Source organism: Pecten maximus, chromosome 12, assembly GCF_902652985.1.
Source record: "Pecten maximus chromosome 12, xPecMax1.1, whole genome shotgun sequence".
Lineage (NCBI taxonomy): Eukaryota > Metazoa > Mollusca > Bivalvia > Pectinida > Pectinidae > Pecten > Pecten maximus.
Window position 1 is genome coordinate 40,712,870 of NC_047026.1, and position 17,921 is coordinate 40,730,790.

Consider the following 17,921-nt stretch of genomic DNA (forward strand, 5'->3'; position numbering starts at 1 on the left):
CGTATGCATTAGCACTTTTCGAAAACAAACTACAGAAAGCAGAGTGACTCAGTACGACTATTATACGCATCCAGAAGTTTAATTCCTAATATGAGTCAGTATACATCGGACAAAGCTTACAAAAAATATGATAATAATGGTTTATCAATAGGGCGCCGTTTTAGCATTCATCTGGAAAAGGTAAAACACGTATCACTAATTAGTTTTATTGATATCAACAATTAACTTAATTTTATATTAATTAGCATATCAGATACAATGCACTAATAACATCACTTTAGTTGTCGGACACCCGATATTTTGTAATAATTTACAGTCTTCTTTTTTTTTTTTTTTTTTACTAGACTCTAGTACTGGGGATTTTGAATGTGTTACATTTGGACGGCAAAGTTACATAAGTCTATACAAAATTCCCGGACGCTTTTAGATCATGATCGGTGACTAATAGCTAATACATGTACTCAGAGACCTACTATATATAATATCACACTGTGAATCGACACCAGGGGAGGTAACTCTCGTTTTATGACTATTTCTTTCCGTATGTTTATTCCGTCTGTATAATGACGTCATTCATCAATATAAACATGGCAGCCCTCAATGTTTTGGTTTGTGAAAAATGGAATAGTTAAAGAGCAGCATGGAGGTAAACGTTTCCATCATCGTCATTATAAAGCGTCCGGCAATGCATTATATATTCTTTAGAAATATATTACGATTATTTTAGTTTGCAAAGCACATTCAGACGGATTATGTGTGCATGCTGTGAGATATGAAATGTTTTGTTGACAAACGATGTCGCAGTGTTTAATTTCCTCCCAGACAATCGTAGATGGGAAATGGAGTGCACAGTGGTCTTTATGATCTACTATCCTTAATGTAGTTCATGTATTACATCTAATTACAATGTCGCGTTAATTGCAAAAGGTAATTGACCCGGAAAGTCCCACCAGGAAACAGAACGCGTTAGTCAGCTGTTAGTGTCAAGATACTAGGAAACGGAAAGTATCAAACTCTCTCACTAAATTAACCAGGTTTATTTGTGTCTTTCTGTTCCATGCTATATATTTAGGTTATGTATAATACATTTGTAAGTTTCTTGCATATATTTCAATGTAGACTGGACTTGATTCCGAATATCCTCTGGTCTATCTATAATGCTACCATGCTTGAATAGCTTAACGAAAACGATCTTGTAATTAAATCATGGAATGTTAAATATTCAGGTAATACAGATAAACATCCATTCTGAGTTTACATAAAATGACTGGGACAAGCTAATGCCATACACCAGTTACAGCTGCTACACATGTAGTTAAAGTGAAAATTTCTGTTACAACTTCACAGATCAATATTAATGCTTACTGTTATGTACATGTTTAATGACTTAACTTAAGTTAATTTCTTTTTGTGAATGGTATATGGAATACAGATCTTGTGACAAAGTCTAGTAGAAAATTTTTTTTTTCTTATATTTTTGTAATTTATCTATCTATATCAACTACATGTTGTAGTACCAATTTCTGGTTTTAATACAGTACCATGTTATGTATAATGATACTGATCATGATGTATTTTAATAAATTAGTTTTCATGTGATTGTCAATATGCTAATCAACTCTTTTTCATTTCATATATAGTTAATAGACTATTAGGCACTGGCCTTTATGATCACAAATTTCACTCGATCATTGTTAATTTCAGCTTTGAATGGGCGGGGCTCATGGGTGATCATGATGACAGAAAAAGAAAAGTGGGCGTGTGAGTACTGCACCTATGAGAACTACCCTGTCACCACTCGATGCACGCTATGCCACGCCCACAGACCGCCAAGCTTCATCACAGATAGACATAATGAGGAACAGGACATTTACAAAATGGCCGCCACCATGGGCCAGAATAAGGAGGGAAACATGAGTAATCTGTCATCAGGATCCAGTAGTGCTAGCTACGACCCTGCCAATAAATGGGCATGTACATCTTGTACGTTTCTCAACTGGCCCAAAACCACAAAGTGTTCTCAGTGCTTGACACCCAGAACCCGTCCTTCCGGTAGTCTTAGTCCTACCACAGACCGATCTCCACCTATCACACCATCAGGAGCAAATGCAGCAGAGAGTCAAAGAGCTCGACGGAAGACCACTCAAAATAAAGAGTTTCCCTCATCACCAAAGGCAGCTAAAGCCATCAATACTAATGATATTAATAATAAAACCCTTGCCACCTGTTATGCAAAGGTAAAATGGACATGTAAAATATGCACATATGAAAATTGGCCAAAGTCGGCTAGATGTGTTATGTGTGGTTTGTTGAGGGGAAGAACATCGCCTGAGATAACCTCCATGGCAACAGCTTTGGAAAACAATACTAGTACATCAAAAATATCAGGGTCCACACTCCAGCAATCAAGTGTAATAACAAAACAGACAGTGTCGCCAACGAGCAGCCTAGCAGCTGGTACCTCTGGACGAGATCTAGGGGCTCGGTCGCCAGATATAGGCACAGCATGCTCATCAGCAGGGTTACATGTTCAGGAGGAAAAGAGAGAAACTGAACGCAAACTTAAACAAATTAGAAATTGCATGCAAGAAGACGATTGGTTGTGGCTAAGTGCATGTAATGGCGTTGTCAACGGTGATTCTCGGCCTGTGGAGACGTTTGTAAGCTCAGGAGGAGATCCCGCAAGACAACTAACACAGGAGGAGGTAACTCTGCTCAACAGACCAAGTGCTTTTGAAGTAGGTTATACTTTAGTTCATCTTGCCATCAGGTTTCGTCGTGAAGACATGCTGGCAGCTTTGCTCACCAGCACTGAAGCCCCTTCAAAGGCTGTTAAACGACTTCCGTCTCATCTTAGTGCTGATTTAGCCTCCGAAATTCGGCGTGAAATATTGGCCATGCTGCGACAAAGAAAGGGGGAGTTCCCATGCCAGTTTTTGACTGATTGTGTCACATTTGCCATACCAACAGGTATTGTATGATGTAATGTACATATTGCATCCCATTAAAGACTTAAATAATTTTTTTTTACATAAATACTAAATCATATGCCAGACATTGTATAAGATTAAGATATGCAAAGTACAGACTGTATACCCCTTTTGCCCTCTGGATCCAAGCCTAAATTTTGTTAGTTCTTTTAAGCTGTAAAATAAGATAAAGAAATGGAACCAAAATTTAAAAAAAATGAGCATTAACATGGTGGCTGTAAATTGTGTTGTGATGTTTGTTATTCTCTCCGTTTTACTGTACAGGTGTTCGAGACTTGCCAAACACTGTTCAGAGTCAACTGTTTGATGAAATCATGGATGGAGATGTTCAAAAAGGTAAATGTACATTTATTAGAAGTATTCGGAAAATCATCATTACCATCATCAGTATTTCACATCATCATCATCATCATCATCATCATCAGTAGATTCAACTTCATCATCATCCTCCTCATCATCATTAGTACCTTTCACACAATCTGTCATTATGAAAATGTCATTACCAATGAATAAAAATCCAATTGATTTCATCATCATCAACATTGTCAACAGCAACAAAAAAATAAGAAAAAAAACCACTGTCACACTGATATGTAATTATATGTATATAAATGTATGAATTACAATTATCTTAATTTCATTCAAGATTCAGCACATCCATAATGTCAATATTTGTCACTCATATTAAAACAAGAAATACATTCACAAACAAACATATCATAAATTCATGTACACAAATATGTACATACATTAGAGAAGGAGAAAAGGGCAGGTAAAGTAAAGGAAGAGAGAGAGAAGGGTAGAGACGAGAGAGAGAGAGGCACGATTTCACAATATATATAAATCTAAAATTGAGTGGAAACTGAGCTAATTCAGTGAACCAAGGGTTGAAATGGCCATTGATAAGTGCAGAAAGTTGTCAACTGGTACCAAAATGATAAATTAGAGCTATATATTTTCAATATTGATACAAATAATATATATTTTTTGACTATATATATATATATATATCACTATCATTCCATAAGAGGTTTCCATTTTCTCCAACAGTTTTTAAAATCCTTCTTAATACGCTCACTTTTACTGTTGTTTACAAATTTTTGAACCAGGAAGTGATCTTTGATAACATTGATGAGTGCATTAAGGTTTAAGGACTTGCTGAAGCATCTCGTTTTATAGATATAATGTTTGATGAAAATTAAAATTTCATTATCTACATAATGTCAATTTTGTGTTACTATTGAAGGTATTCCAAAAAGACCTGATTCCTTGTTATAAGCAAATGAAATAAGTAATAGGTCAAGCAAAGTTTCAAATCTCTGAAGTAAATTTTGCACCTCTTGACACTCCCATAAACAATGAACTATTGTTTCATGTTCCATGTTACATAAAGTACATGAAGGGCTAGCAGTTATGTTTATCTTACAAAGGAAAGAATTTGTAACCAAAATATGATGTAAGATTCTAAATTGGAACCACTGTAACTTTGAAGTATTATTAGCAGAAAAAGGTATTTTAAATATCTTCGCCTGTCTTTCAATATCAAAATCAAACTCTGGTTCCACTTTCTGATTCCAGTTGGCAACAATGTTGGAGTAATATTACAGTTATAGAAATCATTTGATCCTCGTTTACTCTTGAAAAAATATTTCCAAAAGCTGTGGTATAGCTGACCTTTTAGGTCACCTGAGACAAAGTCTCAAGTGACCTATTCTAATCGCCTTTTGTCCGTCATCGTCCATCGTGTGTCCATAAACAATTTACATTTTCAACTTCTTCTCCAAAACCGCTGAACCAAATTGAATGAAGTTTGGCAGGAAGCTTCCATGGCCAAAGGTCAACCAAAATTGTGAATTATATGGTCCCCACCACCCAGGGGCCTGAAAGGTGGGGCCAATAAGGGTCAAATTGACCAAAATTTCAAAAATTTTCTTTTCAACTTCCAGGTGTGGTAGAATCAAATACTCTTCACAGATAGAAAGGTCTAAAGGTGCTTTACCAAAATTGTGAATTTCATGACCCTGGGGTCTCAGGTTTGCCCTTGGGGAGGGGGTAAACTTCACTATAGTTTATATAGGAAAATCACATTTTTGACTATCATTTGTTTCATTTCTATTGGAATTCATTCTAACTTGGTTAATATTACCAGCATGGGATTACAGTTTGTCAGTATGCACATGTTGGCCCTGACTGACCCCCAGGGGCTGATGGGCGGGGCCAAAAAAGGGTCAAATTAGCTGAAAATTCAGAAACTTCATCTCAAGACCCATATAAGATACATGTAGAATCAATTACTTTTGATAGATGGAAGGGTCTGAAGGTGCCTTACCAAAATTTTTATGGCCCTGGGGTCTCATGTTTGCCCCTTTGAAAGAGGTACCCTTTACTGTTGTTTATATAAGGAAATCACATTTTTGACTATCATTTGTGTCATTTCTATTGGAATTAGCAGTTTTGGAAGACAGTTTGCTGGTATGCAGTTATTGGCCCCAGGGGCTGGTGGGCAGGGTCAAAAAAGGGTCAAATTTGCAGAAATATTTCAAAACTCAGGTGACCGTTAAGGCCCATGGGCCTCTTGTTTAAAATTTGATAGGTTTTATAATCGTGATGATTGTGAAATTGAAGTTGTGTTTTCTTCTCTCTCTTTTTTATATATTTTTCGGACAGAGTCAGGATTATTTCAGTATTTAAATCTTGTATGTGGAGATCTTTAGAGTTATTTGAGCTAATCTCAATGATAGTTGGTAGAATTTTTTTTTGACATCTGACCTGTGTGTATTGTTCTGTGTTTGTTACAGAATTAGGGGACGAGTATGTTATGAACTGGAGTGTTGAGCTAACATATAGATTAATGATTTGTTACAGAACTAGAGGACGAGTATGTTATGAACTGGAGCGTTGAGCTAACAGACAGATTAATGATTTGTTACAGAACTAGAGGACGAGTATGTTATGAACTGGAGCGTTGAGCTAACATATAGATTAATGATTTGTTACAGAACTAAAGGACGAGTATGTTATGAACTGGAGCGTTGAGCTAACAGACAGATTAATGATTTGTTACAGAATTAGAGGATGAGTATGTTATGAACTGGAGCGTTGAGCTAACATATAGATTAATGATTTGTTACAGAACTAGAGGACGAGTATGTTATGAACTGGAGCGTTGAGCTAACAGACAGATTAATGATTTGTTACAGAACTAGAGGACGAGTATGTTATGAACTGGAGCGTTGAGCTAACAGACAGATTAATGATTTGTTACAGAATTAGAGGACGAGTATGTTATGAACTGGAGCGTTGAGCTAACAGACAGATTAATGATTTGTTACAGAACTAGAGGACGAGTATGTTATGAACTGGAGTGTTGAGCTAACAGACAGATTAATGATTTGTTACAGAACTAGAGGACGAGTATGTTATGAACTGGAGCGTTGAGCTAACAGACAGATTAATGATTTGTTACAGAACTAGAGGACGAGTATGTTATGAACTGGAGCGTTGAGCTAACAGACAGATTAATGATTTGTTACAGAACTAGAGGACGAGTATGTTATGAACTGGAGTGTTGAGCTAACAGATCGATTAATGATTTGTTACAGAACTAGAGGACGAGTATGTTATGAACTGGAGCGTTGAGCTAACAGATCGATTAATGATTTGTTACAGAACTAGAGGACGAGTATGTTATGAACTGGAGTGTTGAGCTAACAGACAGATTAATGATTTGTTACAGAACTAGAGGACGAGTATGTTATGAACTGGAGCGTTGAGCTAACATATAGATTAATGATTTGTTACAGAACTAGAGGACGAGTATGTTATGAACTGGTGTGTTGAGCTAACAGACAGGTTTATGATTTGTTACAGAACTAGAGGACGAGAATGTTATGAACTGGAGCGTTGAGCTAACATATAGATTAATGATTTGTTACAGAACTAGAGGACGAGTATGTTATGAACTGGAGTGTTGAGCTAACAGACAGATTAATGATTTGTTACAGAACTAGAGGACGAGTATGTTATGAACTGGAGTGTTGAGCTAACAGACAGGTTTATGATTTGTTACAGAATTAGAGGACGAGTATATTATGAACTGGAGTGTTGAGCTAATAGATAGATTAATGATTTGTTACAGAGTTAGAGGACGAGTATGTTATGAACTGGAGCATTGAGCTAACATATAGATTAATGATTTGTTACAGAACTAGAGGATGAGTATGTTATGAACTGGAGCGTTGAGCTAATAGATAGGTTTATGATTTGTTAAAGAACTAGAGGACGAGTATGTTATGAACTGGAGCGTTGAGCTAACAGACAGATTAATGATTTGTTACAGAACTAGAGGACGAGTATGTTATGAACTGGAGCGTTGAGCTAACAGACAGATTAATGATTTGTTACAGAATTAGAGGATGAGTATGTTATGAACTGGAGCGTTGAGCTAACATATAGATTAATGATTTGTTACAGAACTAGAGGACGAGTATGTTATGAACTGGAGCGTTGAGCTAACATATAGATTAATGATTTGTTACAGAACTAGAGGACAAGTATGTTATGAACTGGCGCGTTAAGCTAACATATAGATAAATGATTTGTTACAGAACTAGAGGATGAGTATGTTATGAACTGGAGCGTTGAGCTAACATATAGATTAATGATTTGTTACAGAACTAGAGGACGAGTATGTTATGAACTGGAGCGTTGAGCTAACAGACAGATTAGGCAGTCGTCTGTATGCTCTGTGGAACAGAACTGCTGGTGACTGTCTCCTTGATTCCATCCTTCAGTCCACATGGGGCATTTTTGACTCTGACAACACTCTGAGGAAAGCCATGTCGGACAGCCTCAGTGATGCAGCCATGATGTAAGTGTAATATCAGGGGAGACAACTTGGGACCACATAATAGTGTTTACACATGTCTAACTCTGTAGAGTGTACAGTGTTGATGAAAATACTAATTACATCATAGAGTTACAGTATACATGAGCTTTTCAGGGTATTATTTTGAAAGTCAGATGTCATTTAATCATTTGTTGAAAATCATAATAACAACCCTTGAATTAGCCTACGATTGAGGTGAATATGTATGGCCGCATGGGTTGCTGTGCTCCACTTTACAGATAACAAGTATGATAGAAAACTACACGTGTTTAGTTTGTTGTATGCCTTGTTAAATATCAACTTAGGTATGCTGCAAATTTTAATCCAAAGCTAAAACTGTAAATTGACTTGATGAATTAAATGAGTACATCATTAAAATTGTGTTGCCCCAGAAAAGGAAGTACCTTTCAGTGAAAACTTTAACATTGAAGCCTGTGTATGATTTTCTTGACAGGTTCTATCCTCGCTGGAAAGAGTATGAGGCGATGCATGCCGAGATGCTTCACTTCACGCTTGACGAGGCTCAGTGGCAGAATGACTGGGCAGACATTCTCAGTATTGCTTGTACTCCAGGTAAATTCATGTAAATCCTACATTTAGTTCTGATGAAAAATAATACCATTTAGTCCAGGACTAGTTAATCCATTTAATCCAGGACTAGTTAATCCAATGTTCGCCAGGTAAATCTGAGGAACACAGGTTTAAACTCTAAGGTACAAATGACAAAAGGTAAATCTAAAGAATTCTAGTTAATAGGTAATTTAATGCACTCCAGGTAAATCTGATAAGTTTCAGGCAAATTTATTGTATTCCAGGTAAGTATATTGAATTGTAGGTAAATCTGATGTACACAGGTATGTATGTCAGTGGGATGTTTGTTAACCAGATAAGTTTAAAAAAAAGTTTTTGTTATTTTATACAGGTGCTTCTTTGGAACAAATCCACATTTTTGCCATAGCTCACATTCTCAGGAGGCCGGTAATAGTGTACGGCGTTAAGTATGTTAAAAGTTTTCGTGGAGAAACTATTGGACTAGCACGATTCCAAGGTACGATATTCAAACTTGATGATTTCCTCTAAATTAGTTTCTAGCTCCAAAACATGTTCTCCAATGACCCTAACCAGGTGTCAAAAAGAAACACCCACATGCTGTTCACAACACACCAGACAGATTGATCATAATTCATTGGCCCTATAACTGTGTTGTCATTTAGTTATCAAAATTTTAACAAAATTTACACAAACTTTCCAGTGTCATAAAATATATGCTACAGTGACCATCATGTACAATCAGAAAGATAAAAACAAAATAAAATGAAAACTTTAAGCCATCCATCCTGTCCAGTGTGTTGCCTAGAACTGATTTGCCAGCTCACAGCTTCATGTGCGTGCCACCTATTGGGTGAACCATCAGAGAAAACTATTTTGTGTTTATTCCTTATTAACAACCACACACACAAAATATCAAATCATATATGTCAGTTATATGCAATTCAATCAATCCACAAAGTATGATGTAATAATACAATATGTATCATGTTTTGTTTTAAGCAGTATTTCATTCAACAGTATCACAACATTCAATAATTTACAAACGTTTTCATTGGCATTGATAATCAAGCCTTAAGATTCCCCTATCATGTTTCATCATTAGGAATAAATTATCATATAAAGCAAGATTTTATATTAACAAAATAGTTTGTGTATGCTTAAAATTTGTTTAAATTTATGTAAGATAGATTTCCGTTGTTCAGACTGGTATTTAAAAAATAAATGTTCAAGGTGTGTAAAAAAGCCCTCTTTAACTTAATCAGGCAAGTCACCATTTCTTCCAGGTAAGCTACATGTATGGTTTAATGTTTTAGGTGTATACCTGCCTTTACTGTGGGAGAGAGGGTTCTGTTGGAAATCTCCCGTCACTCTGTCCTACACACGCGGACACTTCTCAGCCCTTGTTCCTATGGAAATGAACACTGGTGATGTCATCGGGGCTGGTGCAGTTGTTGAGAACTCCGAAGAGGAGCAGGTGGCTTACCTCCCTTTGGTTGATGTAGAAGGGAAACTACTTCCTGTACATTTCTTAAGGACATCAGAGGTAATGTAACCATAGTAACCAATGTAGGAATGTAATGTATCCATAGTAATGAATGAAGTAACACAGTGTTACCATAGTAACCATTGTAGGAACACTGTTTCCATAGTAACCATTGTAGGAACACAGTGTTACCATAGTAACCATTGTAGGAATATAACTATAGTCTTAGTCATCATTGTAGAAAGTTAGTACCAATCTTAATCACTGCTGTAGGAACAATTAGTGTAACATTGGTACAAATATTTGAATTTATCAAAATAGCTCATGCAATAAATGTAGACGAATATTTTGAAAACTGTGGTCTGTTTTCATTGGTCATTTGCTGTTATTATCAGGAGCCATTCAATACTTATGTTGGCCAAGTCCATAGATGATATTTGTTGAGAGCTGATGGTTCACAGTAAATTGTTTATACATGTATCTGATATTTCGTACTTTGGGAAATACCAGGCTCAGATAATGTCTCTTAAACACAAAGTGTATTTGAAATGTTATAACTTCCTTTATATGGTGTGTTATCTCCCTTTGCGATTCAATACCTAACTTCGTTTTTGTTTTGGTAACAGGTAGGTCGAGAAGAACCTCTATTACGGGAGTGGCTTGATGTCTCCGTTACAAAGGGCGGTAGTCTAGTAGCCCTTCAGAAAATAGGAAAGCGTCCACTACTGGTCAAGCGGATGTTGGAGGACTGGGTTGACCATTATCGCCAACTGTCACACTCGGTTGTACCCTCAGGAACTCCAGCTAGTCTGGCCGGTCAGAACTTTTCCAGTGATGGGGAAAGTGATCAGGAATAGTCTTTCATTTTTTAATACCAAATTTTACCATTTGTTGGATTTTTTTTCACATACCTTTCATTTCCCATTTAACCAACTTGTTGTTGTTAGAACATAAGATGAAGTAGCCATGTCAGATTCAATTCTAAAGTCACTGAAGTGTTCCAGTTACACATATCAGTATTTCTGTTGTTGTTTGTAAAATCTGCAATTGACAAATCATCAAAATGTACAATTTACTACTAGATTTTTAAATGGTTTCATTTCCTAGATATTTCTTTGCAAAATTCATTCCCATTTTCAATTTCAAGAGTAATTATGAACTTGTTCTTCATATATCCCAGCACCGAATCATGAATCACTTGTATTTGTAAGTACCATGGCGTACTATAAGTTTACATAGCTTGATGGAATTAGTCCTTAATGATAGGGGGGGGGTTAACTTATTTCATTCAGTATTTCACAGTTATCATTCCTATGTAAGCACGGCTATAGTGTTAGTATATTAGCATTATGTGCTCTGTAGCGAGTCTAAGTATCATACAAGAAGTAGCTACATTGAAAAAACACCCTAATGTTAATGGCACACAAATTACAAAAAGGAAAAATAAAATCACAAAACTGTGAAGAATATTAAAATTGACTTAATATTGAATTTAATATTGGAAAGATCAGAAATACAAGTATTTTGTTTGTGTCTACATTCTGGATTCCTAATCAAGGAAGACAGTATGCCTGTTGTATGTGGTGAAGTAATCAGTCGATTAATAGTACCACAAATGGTTTAGCCTGTAATCATCATTCTCCTGGTGACCCGTACATATAGTCAAAAACTTTATTCAGGGCCTGCCTTCAGGACATCCAGTATCATTTTTCAATTTCTTCATTAGCTTTTTACTACTGTAACAGTACATATAACTAAGCATTCATTTTTTTATACAGGTGGTTTCTTAAAAACACAAGTTCAGGTAATTAACTTGGTTAGATTGCTGTTAGGAGTTGTATAGTACAGATGTTCTTATGAACAAGTTTGAATGAATACATGTTCATACATAACAAGAAAAGAAATACTTATTAGTTTACATTGCTCAAATTACTGAATATTTATAGTATCCTGTGCCATGATATTAGATATTGAAACACTGCCCATTAGAGTTTAGATAGACACTTTTATATACTGTATATAAACTGTAACTATGTAACCCGAAAATCTATCATCTTAAAAAAACTCTATCATACTACAAAAATCTATCATCTTAAATGCAAATCTGAAGTGATCTCATGTTTTAGTTGATATTGTGAAGGTTATTTTATTGCAAATTTTCACTGATTTGAAATTTTAAAAAAACATTTAAAGCTGATATATAATTTCCAATCTGAATTTCATTTTGTGGTACACATATTTTATTCTATCCTTGAAACTGAAAATGCGAACCTCCGGAAAATAACGTGTATTTCCAGGTTCTTGTTGGTACTGGGTTATATTGAAGTTTTGTGTAGTGTTATTGTGGCATGTTGGATTTATGGTTTTTAGATTGTGACGTGTAAAGTCTTAACCAGAAACGATTCATGTCTTGCTGAATCAGCAGAATCTTTTAGGTTTTATCCGTTATAGAATATATGTACTTTATGGTAAGAAATGTGTTATTTTTGAATATTAGTAATCTGATTATGAAAACAATTTGATTCTTGAGAATAGCTTCCTTCGATTCAGGCCCTGTCTACATTTTCATTTGACAGAGTATCTTTTGTTATATAGTGAAGTTGGAATTCTTGTCATCTTAAAGTACAGTTCAAATCTTGTAATTTGAAAACTTTTAAAAAATCATTGTAGACACGACCCTCACCGATATGGTTAACACACACTTGTAATGCTTGTTGTCTCATGCTTTTACTTTGAACAGTTAAAAACTCAGCAAATTCTAATAAAAGGTTTCAATTTTTGGTAAACACAAATTACAAATGAGACTTAAGATTTGCGCTTATTTTGAGATAATGAAAACTTAACATATAGTTTTGAGTGTGTTCATTATTATCCAATTCACAGATTTGAACCTCAATTCTGGTAGCTTCTTTTCAGTTAGAGAGTACTGCCTCTTTTTACTGACAGGACCAATGTGATATTGCCTGTGGGTGCTTTATATTTAATTAAGAAGTTTGTGTTAGAATCCCGTCTGTAGAGAATCCTTTTGTGAAGGGAAGGAATTTCTTTTAGACAGAATTTGTTGTTAAATTATAAATGGGCAATACATACCTGTAAAATGTCAAACAGATTATACCATGTTTGTGGAAGTGATAAGATATAGAATATAAAAGGATAGCAGGGATTTACCCATGTGTTGTGAAAATGTAAGTGAATCATTTGTTGTCCTGAAGTACAAATATGAAATGATATATAGTTGTACAGTACCTCAATCGACATGTCAGCATCTGTTGGTTTCATTTGTACCTCTATGATGTAGTTGGAATTGGGGTTTAGGGTAAAGGAGATTGGTAGGGTTTAGTATGGAAAACACAGAATTTTATAATCCAGAATATCTGCTGTAAAAATGAAAGGCTTTGTATTCTTATTTTGGGGTAATTAAGGATATATGCGTCCTTTTGTGATTTGTTAGCTCACCTGCCCGAAGGGCAAGTGAGCTTATGCCATGGTGCGGCGTCCGTCGTCCGTCCGTCCGTCCGTCCGTCCGTCCGGCCGTCCGGCGTCAACTTTTTCATTTAAACAACTTCTTCTCAATAACCAAGAGGCCCAGGAACTTCATATTGGGCCTGTAGCATACTGGGGTGAAGGGCTTCCAAGTTTGTTCAAATAATTGACCTTGACCTTCATTCAAGGTCACATGGGTCAAATAGGCTATAATCTTCAAACGACTTCTTCTCAATAACCAAGAGGCCCAGGGACTTGATATTGGGCCTGTAGCATGCTGGGATGAAGGGCTACCAAGTTTGTTCAAATAAATGACCGTGACCTTCATTCAAGGTCAAATGGGTCAAATAGGCTATAATCTTCAAACGACTTCTTCTCAATAACCAAGAGGCCAAGGGACTTGATATTGGGCCTGTAGCATGCTGGGGTGAAGGACTACCAAGTTTGTTCAAATAAATGACCTTGACCCTCATTCAAGGTCACACTGGTCAAATAGGCTATAATCTTCAAACGACTTCTTCTCAATAACCAAGAGGCCCAGGGACTTGATATTGGGCCTGTAGCATGCTGGGGTGAGGGGCTACAAAGTTTGTTCAAATAAATGACGTTGACCTTCATTCAAGGTCACATTGGTCAAATAGGCTATAATCTTCAAACAACTTCTTCTCAATAACCAAGAGGCCCAGGGACTTGATATTGGGCCTGTAACATGCTGGGGTGAGGGTCTACAAAGTTTGTTTAAATAAATGACCCTGACCTTCATTAAAGGTCACATGGGTCAAATAGGCTATAATCTTCAAACGACTTCTTCTCAATAACCAAGAGGCCCAGGGACTTGATATTGGACCTGTAGCATGCTTGGGTGAAGGGCTACAAAGTTTGTTCAAATAAATGACGTTGACCTTCATTCAAGGTCACATGGGTCAAATAGGCTATACTCTTCAAACAACTTCTTCTCAATAACCAAGAGGCCAAGGGACTTGATATTGGGCCTGTAGCATGCTAGGATAAAGGGCTACAAAGTTTGTAAAAATAAATGACCTTGACCTTCATTCAAGGTCACATGGGTCAAATAGGCTATATTCTTCAAACAACTTCTTCTCAATAACCAAGAGGCCCAGGGACTTGATATTGGGCCTGTAGCATGCTGGGGTGAGGGGCTACAAAGTTTGTTCAAATAAATGACGTTGACCTTCATTCAAGGTCACATTGGTCAAATAGGCTATAATCTTCAAACAACTTCTTCTCAATAACCAAGAGGCCCAGGGACTTGATATTGGGCCTGTAACATGCTGGGGTGAGGGTCTACAAAGTTTGTTTAAATAAATGACCTTGACCTTCATTAAAGGTCACATGGGTCAAATAGGCTATAATCTTCAAACGACTTCTTCTCAATAACCAAGAGGCCCAGGGACTTGATATTGGACCTGTAGCATGCTGGGGTGAAGGGCTACAAAGTTTGTTCAAATAAATAACGTTGACCTTCATTCAAGGTCTTATTGATCAAATAGGCTATATTCTTCAAATGACTTCTTCCTAATAACCAAAAGGCCCAGGGACTTGATATTGGGCCTGTAGCATGCTGGGGTGAAGGGCTACAAAGTTTGTTCAAATTAATGACCCTTGACCTACATTTAAGGTCACAGGGGTGAAATCGGCTTAAATCTGTAAACAATAATTTTGCGATAGCCAAGAGCCTCCTAGACCAGATATTAGGCCAATAAAATGCTGGAATGAAGGACTAGAAAATTTATTGATATGAATAAACCTAGCTTACTATGATAATCAGCATAGTATCTGTAGAAATGACCTCAATCAACTTCAAAGTTGCTGTAGAGCCAGGTGAGCGATACAGGCCCATTGGGCCTCTTGTTTCTATTTCCTGAAGAGTTCCTCACAGAAGAATCTGTAAGAAGCCTATTACTGATAGTATTGTTTAACTTTGTAGATTCCCGACGAGTATATTAGGTCTTTTACAGACTGCAGGTATTAGAATTGATTTAAGTTTGTTAAGAGCTGCTCATCAAATCCACCATCTCTGGATTTTTGTTTTGAGCCCTCCTCTTTTTAATTTGGATTTTCAATAAATACCTGGCTAATCAGCATTGCTTCCAGATTTTCTTATTGAAATAAAACTCTTAAGGACTTCTTGTGTATTAGAAGAATGTCGTAATGTAGTTTAGGATGGGACTGTGACAAAGTGAGATTTCATGAGTTGTAAATTAGTCTGAGAAAGTAATAATAACTGAAGGTCTGGTCGATATTTTGGCGCTGTATGAGTTTTTTTTTTTTTTTTTTCGTATATATATATATACCTGTGTTAGTTGGAACAGAAACTAATCTGAAAACTTGATCATGTGCTCCCTGTTTTCATCGTTTTAATTATCACACTTCAAATGCTTGGTAATGTTTTCATCAACTGAGAATATCTAATGCTAGCATTAAACAATAAACAACATATCACTGATATGTAATTAAAATGTCAATACAAATTAAGGGAAAATCTCTAATGCAGGACATGGAATAAGTTTGTGAACTTTTCTGTTTTGTTAACTTGGAATTTGTTACTTCCATTGTTTTAAACCAACATGCATGTATTGGACCGATTGTGATTCTGTTGTACCTGGTACAATGTATTGTAGATTATGATTTATTATGTGGAAAATTGACATACCACCCTTTCAAAAAGTCAGCTAGAGGCACCATATATATATATATGTGTGTGTGTGTTTCAATTATGTGGTTTGATTTTTAATATGTTTATCATAGTTCTTATCTAGTGTGACGGTGTGCAATTAATTTATTATTTTGTTTAAAGTGGGATGATTATGATATCTATATAATTTCACCAATATCCCAATATCCCACAGGGACTTGGCACAAATTTCCGACCACCTATTCCATATATATATGTTACACATATAAGGACCATGGAGTTGTAGATATGTGTGAAGACCCTGTACAATATATCCTAGTATTTTGTTGTTAATGATGTGGAAGTGGTATGGCATTTACACGTGTTGGTATACCAAACTCCAGGATTAAATGAAATCATGACATATGAAAAAAAAACAAAAAACAATAACACATATTTGTGTGAATAAAATATATTTGTGTTTGATATCTGTGTTGATTTTGAATTTTTTCATTGTTAATAATTATAGATTCCAGTTTCCTGTAAGACAGATCTGTCACAGATTTATTTCCTCTTATGATCATGCTCTAGCAGAAAGTGTGTCAAAAAAAAAATCTCTCTTTGTTCTTAATGTATTCTCCATAAAACAAAGTAATTTATCTCTTAACCCTTTTACCCCTACTGACCATATTGGAATTCAAATGATAAATGAATGGCAGAGTCCACTCAAGTTTCATAGGGTTGAAAGGGTTAAAGTAAATTACAATTAAAAGATCTGTACTGTGACCTTCACAATTGGACGATTATTTTGTTGTTTTTGTGACATGTATTTCTTTTCATATTTCACCAAGAGTAGTTTTAGGTCCAGTACCATCCTGGGATAAAGGGCTAGAACGTGTGTTCAAACAAACAACCTTGACCTACTTTCAAAGTCATGGGGGTTAAATGTGTAGAAATATTTAAATAACTTATCAATGACCAAGAGATCCAAGGTCAAGATATTGAGATAGTAGCCTGCTGGGATGAAGGGGATGCCAAGTTTGTTAGCTCATCAGCCCAAAAGTGAGTTTACCCCACCCCACCATGCTTTGCAGCATGCTTGGATGAAGGAAGTTTGGTTCAAATGAAAGGAGGACATGAATGTTGGTCAAGGTCATTCATTTTAATTATGCTAAAAACTTTTAAACAACTTTTGAAAAACTTAGAGACTTGTAGTCAAGATATTGGTGCAGTAGCATAATGGAATCAGGGGCTACCAAATTTGATCAAACAAATGACCTTGACCTACTTTCTAGGTCTCAGTGGTCGAATAGTATGCTAAAATCAACTTTCTAAATGACCAATGGGGCTGTAGCATGCTAGGATGATAGGCTTAACCAAGTTTGTACAAACGAACAACCTTTTTTTAATTGGTCTTCTTTATAGTCAATAACAAAGAGACTTGTGCCACATGGTCAAAGATGTTGGGCCAGTAGCATGCTGGGATGAATATTATATTATAAAACATGTTTTAATCAAATCGAAAAATAATGTGTCCGAAAGTTGAAGCTTAATATATATAAACGGCCATGCACGCCTAACACACTGCGATCTCGGATTTCTGATCCGTTAGCGAAATAAAATGTTTTAAAAGTCTTTTATTTTTGCACATGAAAGTCACGTCAGATATAACTTTGAATGCTTCGATGAATTCGTGCAACTTATACTCTCTAGAAAACGACCCCAAATGATTGCAAATTTGCTATACAAAAATGTATTCATTTTCCGCCGGGGAGCTTTGCCCCCCTGGAACCCCCTACTAGGGTGCTGCCCTGGACCCACGCCCCCAGACCCCTTGCCAAAAAAAAAATTGTCTCGCGCCTAAGGCGCTCGCATAATTATCACTTAATT

The 17,921-nt window shown here is 36.1% G+C and overlaps 1 protein-coding gene across 1 annotated transcript; it reads left to right on the forward strand.

Moving 5' to 3' along the window:
- The first annotated feature begins 557 nt into the window (after nt 1-557).
- On the forward strand, nt 558-12,085 carry LOC117340093 (ubiquitin thioesterase ZRANB1-like). The gene is made up of 8 exons (XM_033901881.1): nt 558-646; nt 1,705-2,970; nt 3,255-3,326; nt 7,665-7,860; nt 8,333-8,451; nt 8,801-8,926; nt 9,744-9,973; nt 10,540-12,085. Exons 1-8 carry the CDS (start codon nt 601-603, stop codon nt 10,768-10,770), a joined length of 2,286 nt encoding a protein of 761 aa, XP_033757772.1. The 5' UTR covers nt 558-600; the 3' UTR covers nt 10,771-12,085.
- The last annotated feature ends 5,836 nt before the right edge of the window (nt 12,086-17,921 follow it).